The 10683-nt window shown below is 50.1% G+C and overlaps 1 protein-coding gene across 1 annotated transcript in view; it reads right to left on the minus strand.

Moving 5' to 3' along the window:
• The window catches only part of LOC134761888 (chitobiosyldiphosphodolichol beta-mannosyltransferase-like), a 966630-nt gene extending 962039 nt beyond the window's left edge, over nucleotides 1-4591 (minus strand). The window contains exons 1-3 of the mRNA XM_063726477.1: nucleotides 4555-4591; nucleotides 3984-4043; nucleotides 2719-2829 (exon numbers count right to left, since the gene is read on the minus strand). Of these exons, the coding sequence (XP_063582547.1) occupies nucleotides 2719-2829; nucleotides 3984-4043; nucleotides 4555-4591 (208 nt within the window). The remainder of the gene's footprint in view (nucleotides 1-2718; nucleotides 2830-3983; nucleotides 4044-4554) is intronic.
• Nucleotides 4592-10683: the final 6092 nt, after the last annotated feature.

Raw genomic sequence — 10683 nt, forward strand, 5'->3', positions numbered from 1 at the left:
AGTTCCTCTGGGTCCTCAAAGACCAGGCCGTTTTCTCCATGTTTCACAAGCTCATGTAAGCTACAGAGAGAACCCAGGGAGTCTGAGAGATGCCTGGAGAAGACACCAGACCCCTGGGGTGCCCACTGGGCTCCCACCCACCCCACGCTCAAGCCAGGCTGATGGTTGGAACAGGGTGTGTGGTTTCTGGGAGCTGGTTCTTAGATTTGGCATCTGAAGGGTATAAAGGCCTGGGGGGGTGCACATCAAAATGGCCAAACTGATTTGAGGAGGGAGCCTTAAGTAGGGTTTGTACCTTCTGTGCTGGATGCTCTTCAAGGACTGAATAATTATTTTTGCATGTTTTTCTTAGTTCCATGGCCATGGAACAAGTGAAGGCAAGCCCCTGGGGACGGGCTCAGCACATAAAAGATGACTTTTCTAGGGCACCAGGTTTGATCCCGACATTCCCTGAGCTCAGCTCACACGAGGGGCTCACATCCCTGAATCCCATCCAGGGGCCGGCTCCTGAGCAGGGGCCAAGGGCTCAGCTTGTGCTGGGGCTACTGCTTCTAGAATCTCCTCTACCGCTGCCCTTCCAAACACCCGTCTATGCTGGGTGGAGTGAGCCACAGCATGACACTCATTTAACTGATTCAAACCCACCATGTGAGCTTGGCCAAAAGGGACATGGTGGGAGAGAAAGAAACAAAGAAAACCATGTAAGCCTGCAGGCAATTCCCGCCAATTCTACTCCAGGAGCAAAAGCCCCGAGTGGAGTTCTAGTATTTAAGATGCGTTTTTTTTCATATTAGGTTGACGCAAAAATAATTGTCATTTTTAATGGCAAAAACCGTGATTACTTTTGTACCAACCTAAGTATAACATGAGCTCTAAATGGAAGCAACTACTTCAGCGAGGCTCAGCCCAGCCACAGTAACCGCAGGGCTCCTCCTCCTGGCCTCCAGTGTGTGCTGAACTGACCGAAGGGCAGGGCCTCACTGTGGGCAGCTCGCTCGGCACTGCTTCCCCCTCAGCGGTGGATCTGGGGATCTATCCCCAGAAAGATTCGGGTTCTGCTCCTATCACTTGAAGTTCACGGCACACACAGGCAGACAGCACCCGAACATGTCCACCACCTTCATGGACAGGTCTAGGCCACTGGAGGACGTGTGCAGACAGACACCCAGGTCCGCCGACCCAGCTAGGCAAGATGGGTGGGTCAGAGTGCTGGTCTCTGCCCTGGGAACACAAATCCTCCCAGCACAGTGAGGCCAACATCCCCCGAGGGGAGTGAAAATCGGATAAGGCCCCGGATAGCCCCAAGCACAAGTGGCTCAAGCTGGCCAAGCAGCCACACGGCCTGGCTGAGACATCTGAAAATGTAGTTGACACTTTTTATACGTAACCACAATTAGGTTTTTTTGTTGTTGTTTTGTTTTGTTTTGTTTTGAGACAGAGTCTTACTCTGTCACCCAGGCTGGAGTGCAGTGGCACAGTCTCGGCTCACTGCAACCTCCACCTCCCAGGTTCACCTCCTGCCTGTAATCTCAGCATTTTGGGATCCAAGGCGGTTGGATCACCTCAGGTCAGGAGTTCAAGACCAGCCTGGCCAACATGGTGAAACCCTATCTCTACTAAAAAAAATACAAAATTAGCGAAGCGTCGTGGCAGATGCCTGTAATCCCAGCTACTCAGGAGGCTGAGGCAGGAGAATCGCTTGAACCCGGGAAGGCGGAGGTTGCAGTGAGCCAAGATTGCGCCATTGCACTCCAGCCTGGGCTACAAGAGTGAAACTCTGTCTCAAAATAATAATAATAATAATAATAATAATAATAGTAAACCAAAGCACACCCACCACAAACCAGCTGTCACTGTGAAAATAAAGCCAAATAGCTTAACATTTCTAAAGACTAGGTGGGGCCAGGCGTGATGAGTCACGCCTGGAATCCCAGCACTTAGGGAGGCCAAGGCGGGAGGATCACTTGAGGTCAGGCGATCAAGACCAGCCTGGCCAACATGGTGAAAACCTCTCTCTACTAAAAATACAAAAAAAAGCCAGGTGTTGTGGCGGGCTCCTGTAATCCTGTAATCTACTCGGGAGGCTGAGGTGGGAGAATCTCTTGAACCCAGGAGGCGGAGGTTGCATGAACTGAGATCATGCACTCCAGCCTAGGCAGTGGAGTGAGACTGTCTAAAACAAAGTCTAGCTGGAGAGTCCTGCCAGGAAAAGGCCCTCAGCCTCCAACAGCTCTGCTCACTCGAAGCTGGAAGATGCGGCTCTAGAGACGCATCAGGACCAAGCCACGACTCCCCACTTGGAGAAATCAACGGGGAAAGAGACGGAGGCAACGGAGAACCATCTCACTGGGAGAGGCGATGCTTTTTGACACACCGTCCCTGTACCTCCCAAAGCCACTGCCCTCCCACACCTGGGCAACAGTGGCCCCAACCCCAGGCCCAGCCCTCCTGCAGGAAGGAAGAGGACTGAATGGAGGGCGTGGCAGGCTGAAAGGACGTGGCCTCCTCAAACCCCTTGGTAAAGGGCCTCTGGGGCCACCTGGCAGGGAGGGGCTGGCACACCAGGAAGTAGCCTCCTCCCGGGAGTTCAGCCAGAGCCCAGGTCCTGTCCCCAAGTGGCCTCCAGAGCCACGTTTTCAAAAAAAGTACATCCCACCCACCCCTGTTCCCCCTGCTTAAGTCCCCGCCTCCTCCCTGAGCCTCCTGCTAGCCTCTCACCTAGAAGCAGGGGGTAGTCCTCAGCCTCCAGCCAGGGGGTGCAGACCTGGATGTGCTGGAAATGCCTCTGGTGGGTGAGGCGGCTGTAATACTCCCTCAGAGGCCCTTTGCCTTCACAGAGAAGAGCAGACATTGCCATGGACCCGTCTCTGTCTCTGCCACGTGGCCCCAGGCCCAGGATACTGCCCCCTAGAAGGGATCCCCTTCCCAGAATCTCCACCCCTCGGCAGCTCCAGTCAGGACCCACCCGGGCCCTTCCAGAAGCAACCCAGGAGCCCTGAAACCTACAGGGGTGTGTGCACCCTGACCCCTGACGCACAGCCCTGCACCTGCAGCCAGCTGGTCTTGGGCTGCAAACACGGCGGGGTAAGCAGTGGCCTGGCACACGACCGCCCACTGGGTGGACCCAGCCTTTGGTCTGTGTTGTGCACAGGGGACACGGGGAATCCCCCTGTCCTAGTACAGCCCCCAGAGCACATGGTGCGGGTTCCAAACCACTCCTGGGAGCCTAGAGGCCAAAGGAGGGAGGAGAGCAGGATCAGCAGCTGGCCCAGACCCCACCTCTTCCCACACCACTTCTTCTTTTCTCCCTCCTCACTGAGTCACCTTGAAAGGGCTCAGCAGCAGTAACTGTGGGACAGGGGCTCTTCCGTTTGAAAAATTGAAAGAGGCGCTCGGTTAAGGCACCAATGACATAGCTGGGAACAGTGGTTCATGCCTATAATTCGAGCATATTGGGAGGCCAAGGCGGATGGATCACCTGAGGTCAGGAGTTCATGACCAGCCTAGCCAACATGGTGAAACCCTGTTTCTTCTAAAAATACAAAAATTAGCTGCGTGTGGTGGGCACCTGTAGTCCCAGCTACTTGGGAGGCTAAGGCACGAGAATTGCTTGAATGTGAGAGGTGGAGGTTGCAGTGAGCTGAGATCGCACCACTGCACCACAGCCTGGGCGACAGAGAATTTGTCTCAAAAAAAAAAAGAAAAGACACCAATGACGTAACAACAACAACAAAAAGATGCTTGGAAACTACAGAAAAAGTAGAAAGCTTGCTATCTACAGATTCAAATCTGGGCTCCCTGCCCTGCTGTGAAACCGTCTGAGCCTCAGGTTCCCCCCACATCAAGCAGTATAAGACCCTATGGCAGAGAGCTGCAGTGAGGATTAAGGAGACAAGATCGTGGGAAGCACAGGGTAAAGGCTGCCTGCCCCTCCCCCTCCGCCATCCCCTAACCAAACAGACACCTAGGGTCCCAGGCGGTACCTGTTATCACACAGACGAGAGAAGGAAGGTTGTGTCCGTCAAGAGTCAGTTGTTCAAATTCTGTGTTTAAAAAAAAGAAACAATTCTACATGGAATTTCTGATAGAATTTTTTTTTTTTTTTTCTGACAGACTCTCACTCTGTCACCCAGGCTGGAATGCAATGGCACGATCTCATCTCATTGCAAACTCTGCCTCCTGGGTTCAAGTCATTCTTGTGCATCAGCCTCCCAAGTAGCTGGGATTACAGGCACCCACCACCATACCTAGCTAATTTTTGTATTTTTGGTAAAGACACGTGTCGCCATGTTGGCCAGGTTGGTCTGGAACCCCTGACCTCAGGTGATCTGCCTGCCTCAGCCTCCCAGAGTTTTACGATTACAGGTGTGAGCCACCATGCCCATTCAGAAAAATTTTTTTAAATAAACAATAGCCAGAGTCACCTGGTCAGGTGGAGAAAGAGCACTGCTCTGGCGGGCAGGCCACCAGCCTCTGTGAGATACTGTCCTGGAGGGGGCATTTCAGCCTGAGGTCCTGGTCACTCAATGACCCAACTGAGGATTCAAGGCAGACCACCTCCACCACCCCCGGTGTCCTGGGACAGGAACATGCTGCAGGCCAGACAAGCAGCTCACAGCTCAGTGGCCCCCGACAAACCCAGAGCTCCTCCCCACAGTCACACACCTACTTTCTAAAGCTGCCAGCAGGATGGAGAAGTCTTCATCCTCTATGAAAAGAGAATTGAATGTCAGGGGCCTGTTTCTGGACACCCCTCTTCCAGCTCACACGCCCTCCCCTTCTCATTGAGATTGTGGTGGGGTGGGGTCATGCAGGACTGGCAGGGGTGAGGAGAACACAGGTTGGCCAGTTGCCTGTCACACCAACCCCAAGTGCCCCAGGGGTCGTGCAGACCTGTCCAGCTCGTGCTGCTGACCAGCAGGGCTGGCCGCTCGTGGAGACGTCTCAACAGCCCGCTCCTAGCATCCCGCTCCGTGAAGGCCGACCGCTCTGTGGCTGGGTCCTCAGGTTCTGAGCTGAAAGAGCAGAAAAAAACCCTGTGAGAGGCCACAGAGCAGGCCCAGGACCCAGGAGGGGCATCTCCTGCCATGGCGAGGCCTGCAGGCTCCCAACGGTTGGGGTGCCCGGCCACATCAGCAGAACCAGGCCATCCCTGACATCCGAGGCCTGGGCTTGCTTTCTCTAATATTGTTGCTGGGTGCTAAGGTTACAATAGCAAACAAGACTGACTCATTCCTTTTCTCTACGGGACTTACTGTCTTATCCTCCCCTGGACTGAAGATGAGGGTGCAGGGACGCCCTCCTACACCACCCCAGCTTACCCAGAGGCACACCTCAAAGTGTGTGGACCTGAACAAAGTTCCCCTCCTTAGCCCCATGAGACACCCCAGGGGACACACAGGTCCACAGATCCTGCCACAGGCCTGGGAACCCATTGGCAGGAGAGTAAGACAGTGCAGGGGTCCACAAACCTTTCCTTAAGTGCCAGAGAGTAAATACTTCAGGCTTTGTGGGCCACAGGTTCTCTGTTACGAAACGCAATTCTGCTATTGTAGCTCAAAGGCGGCTGCAGACAACTCAGAAGTCAAAAAGTGTGTTGTGTCCCCATGAAACTTGATTTACAAAAGCAGGAGACTGTCCTGTAGCCTTAGTTTGCCAACCCCTGGATGAGTGGGTTCCCAGGTCTGCAGTGAGAAGGGGAGAGGCCAGGGCAGTGGCGAGCAGGAGAGAAGGCAGCTGAGGATGTGAGGCCTACCGGGCCCTGAACGGAGAGTGCGTGCCGCCCAGCTTCATGAAGAGTCGGTGCTGCAGGTCCAGAGGTGCCTCTTTAAAGAAAGATGCCGGCTTGTCGTAGACAGTCACAGCCCTGCAATGAAATCATGGCAGGGCTATTGCATTAGTCCAGCGTGGAGGCTACTTTCTGCTCAAACCACTCATTTGGGTCCCCCGCCCAGTGTCACTCATCCTCAGCAAAACAACCTTTATTGCCTTCTTCCTGGTTTCCAGAAAGTTCCCCTAAAGCCCTGAGGAATCACCGAATGAAAGGGACTTTTTACAAACAGGAAACTTAAGTGGAGTGCCAATACACAACATGGATTGCACCAGGCTGGGTCTAAGATAAAACCAGACTGTGGACAACAGAACAGATAAGACCCACATGGCTCTGCACTGCCTGGGTCTGTTATTGTGCGGAGGAATGTCTTAGTCTCTTGCTCCTGTGGGTGTAGCTAAAGCACGAAAAAGGAGTCTTCATCCTTTTTTTTTTTTTTTCTTTTTTTTGAGACGGAGTATTGCTCTGTCACCCAGGCTGGAGTGCAGTGGCGCGATCTCGGCTCACTGGAAGCTCTGCCTCCTAGGTTCACACCATTCTCCTGCCTCAGCCTCCCGAGTAGCTGGGACTACAGGGGCCCACCACAACGCCGGGCTAATTTTTGTATTTTTAGTAGAGACAGGGTTTCACCATGTTAGCCAGGATAGTCTTGATCTCCTGACCTCTTGATCCATCCGCCTCGACCTCCCAAATTGCTGGGATTATAAGCGTGAGCCACCACACCCAGCCGTCCTCATCCTTAGAAAGCAGTTAGACAGACACCTGAGAACCAATCCCAACCTGCAGCCTTCCACGGAACCTTCTGGAACCTTCTGGAATGCAACTCATTACTGCCAGAGGGTCTTTGATGAGAGTCTACTCTCCACCATTTGTCTTCAAAGGGAATACTCACATATTCTCTTTCCATGGAAAGGTAAGTTATTAGAGTTTATGCAGTCTGGTACATTAATTGAGAGCTTTATTTTAAAGAATGTCACGTTTACGATTCAGTCTCACAGACTGGGTTGAAAAGGCAGTATTGACTATTAAGTTGTAAATTACTATAACGATCATTATTATTATTCAAGCAAGCTGTGAGAAATGAGCATTATCTCACAATATCTGCATTTTAGTGAACCTGAAGGAAGAGTGTATTTGATGGAATTACAGAAGCCTGAGAACCACAGGGGAATTCTCACTGCAGGGTATTCAGGGTCCAAGGCTGATTCTATTTTGCATGCTCAATCCTTCCTCAATTTATTTTTCTTCTTTCTTTATTTTTTGAGACAGGGTCTCACTCTGTCGCCCAGGCCTGAGCGCCTTGGTGAAATCTCAGCTCACTGCAACCTCGACTCCCGGGTTCAAGTGATTCTCCTGCCTCAGCCTCCGGAGTAGTTGGGATTTCAGGCACCCACCACAAAGCTCAGCTAATTTTTGTATTTTTAGTAGAGACGGGATTTCACCATGTTGGCCAGGCTACTCTCGAACTCCTGACCTCAAGTCATCCTCCTGCCTCGGCCTCCGAAAGTGCGGGGATTACAGGCATGAGCCACCGTGCCCGGCCCTCAATTTTATTTTTCTATTTATTTATTTATTTATTTAGAGATGGATTTTTGCTCTTGTCCCCCAGGCTGGAGTGCAGTGGCGTGATCTGGGCTCACTGCTACTTCTGCCTCGAGGATTCAAGCGATTCTCTTACCTCAGCCTCCCGCATAACTGGAATTATAGTCACGCACCCCAACGCCCGGCTAAGTTTTTGTATTTTTAAGTAGAGACAAGGTTTCACCATGTTGGCCAGGCTGGTCTCGAACTCTTGACCTCAGGTGATCCACCCGCCTCAGCCTCCCAAAATGCTGAGATTACAGGTGTGAGTCACTGCACCTGGCCCCTCAATTTAATTTTAATAAAATTATCAAGGAAATAAGCCACAAAAGGACAATGTGCAGACTTCAGAACAGAGCTGTCCAATAGAAATATAATGTAATCCACATGTGTAATATTAAATAATTTAGTCACCACATTAGAAAAAGTAAAAGGGGTGAAATGAATTCTAGGAAACTTTATTTAACCGATATATTCAAAATATTATTATTTCAACATTAATGAATACTGAAAAATTCTTAATGAGATATTTTATGTTCTTTTTTTTTTTTTTGCTTATGAAGGCTTGGAAATCTAGTGTATATTTTACACTAACAGCTTATCTCAATTGAGGCGGCCACATCTCAAGTGCCAGTAGCCACGTGTGGCCCGAGGCCATGACCCTGGGCAGTACAGCTTTAGGTGAGTCTACGGCAGGGCAGAGGGGGGCACCTGGTATCATGTGTGGAGCCTGGGGCCTTGTTTCACACCCTTTGATGAGGGCACTTTCTTTCCATAAAACCCAGGTCAAGCATGCCTCACAAAGGGGCCAGTGGAGGTGCTTCGGTTTACTTGGGAGCTTGGCCTCTCCAACTTGCCTTCCTACTGCCTGGAAGACGATTGCTGTCCTCTTGCATTCTCTAGACCCTTTCCCAAGAACCCTCCCAGAATTTAGTCCTATGAAGGGCCAGGGGTGCAAGGAGTCACCCACACAATGACAGGACCCACCAGCAATACCAGAAGTTGGCCAGCCCTACTCATCCAAATTCCTTTCTGCCAGCTGGACATCACAAGGATTTCAGACTGCCATCCTGTGGCAACTCCATTTTGGGGTCTGGGGATGTAAGAGTTACTCTATTAGTCCATTCTCACTCTGCTAATAAAGACATACCTGAGACTGGGTAATTTGTAAAGAAAAAGAGGTTTAATGGACTCACAGATCCACATGACAGGCGAGGCCTCATGATTATGGTAGAAGGTGGAGGAGGAGCAAAGTCACATCTTACATGGCAGCAGGCAAGAGACTTGTGCAGGGGAGCTCCCCTTTATAAAACCATTAGATCAGGCAGGGCACAGTGACTCACCCCTCTAATCACAGCACTTTGGGAAGCCACAGTGGGTGGATCACCTGAGATCAGGAGTTTGAGACCAGCCTGGCCAACATGTTGAAATCCCATCTCTAATAAAATTACAAAAATTAGCCATGCGTGATGGCTCATGACTGTTGCCCCAGATTCTCAGGAGGCTGAGGCAAGAAAATTGCTTAAACCCAGGAGGCAGAGGTTGCAGTGAGCTGAGATCACACCACTGCACTCCAGCCTGGGCAACAGAGTGCGACCCGGTCTCAAAAAAAGAAAAAAAAAATTAAATCTTGTGAGACATTTTCAATGTCATGAGAACAGCAATGGAAAGAACTACTCCATGATTCAGTTACCTCCCACTAGGTCCCTCCCACAACATGTGGTGATTATGGGAACTACAATTAGAGATTTGGGTGGGGACGCAGCCACACCATATGTTACTGAGCTGGGCATCTTCTTCCTTGAATGCACATTAGCCTCTGAGGCACTTCCTGGTTAACCTCATTCCACAGCTGAGAAAACCCAGGCTTGGCACAGGCAAGGGATCTGACCCAACGTCTCCCATCTTATTAGTGGAAGGACCAAGACTGGACCCACAACTGTGCTCCTGTTTTGAGTCACCATGCTGCCCCCAAGATCAGATCTCAAAACAAGCAGACATGGGGGGCTCAGTAAGCCCCCAGCCTAGAACTTTCCTGTCACCCAATGACACTAAAGGCTAAACTGGCTGCTTATTATTCTGGATTCACACTAGAATGACCTTGGGGTGTGTTTCACACATGCTGATGTCTGCAATTTCACCCCCAGCTAACTGACTATGAATCTTTGGGTTGGGGCCTGGGCACTGATATTCATGCAGAGCTTCTGAGACGATCCTATTGCATCGCCAAGGTTGACACCTGCAGAAACATTGCACACTTTTTCATTCATTTCGTTATAAAATATGTAATATTTTTTATTATTTTTCCAGACACAGGAGCTTTGCAAGAATAGTACAAAGACATCCTTTATACCCTTCACTGAGATTCCCCAGTGCTACCATTTTACCCCTTTTGTTTATTATTTTCTAAGTGGAAGATGAGTTATCCTTTACCCTTAAATACTCCTGTGTATTCCTTAATAACAAGGACTTTCTCTTATATAACCAACACAATGATCAAAATCAGGAAACTAATCCTGCTACAATACGGTTTTCTAATGTATGGACCTCATTCAGATTTTGCCAGTTAACCCAATGATGTACATTGGAGCAAATGATAAGCCCAGATCCTGCATTATTTTCAGTTGTTGTGTCTCTGTAGGTCCCTTTTACCGTGGAACAGCTCCTCAGTTTTTCTTTATCTTTCATGGTATTGGCATTCTTGAAGAACACAAGACTGTTATTTGATAGAATGTCCCTTACTTTGGATTTCGCTGATGTTTCCTGGCAGTGATATTCTTGTGCATTTGGGGTGAGACTATCACAGCAATGGTGTCATGTTCTCTGTGCATCGCATCAGGAGGGACATGCTCATGGTTTACCCCATTACACCAAAGTGAATGTTGATCGTTCAGTGAAGGTGGGCGCAGGTTCATTGCATTATATTGCAGAAGCCATCATCAGCCATACTCGCTCTGATTAACCGATCATCTTACATAGCCATTTATCTAACAAAGCTGTAAGGGTCTTGAACTCCGGATAAGCAAGCCTTAAAGCAGAAGAGAAGAAAGGAAGGAAGGCTCTGGAAACTGGAGCTTTGGCAAATGGGGCAGTTGTGGGGAACGTACCACCAAAGTTGCTGCTGGCATTAGGATGAAGAGGAAGGAGAACATTCTATCTAGAAGGGGTTTAGGGTCAGCGAGAGGGGCGTGGGAGAGTCAGAGTCTGCCCACTTGTGGTTTTGCTGAGGGCTACACTGTGGTAGACAAGTCTTTCTTTGCTGCTCTTGAAAA

Source organism: Pongo abelii, chromosome 7, assembly GCF_028885655.2.
Source record: "Pongo abelii isolate AG06213 chromosome 7, NHGRI_mPonAbe1-v2.0_pri, whole genome shotgun sequence".
Taxonomy (NCBI): domain Eukaryota; kingdom Metazoa; phylum Chordata; class Mammalia; order Primates; family Hominidae; genus Pongo; species Pongo abelii.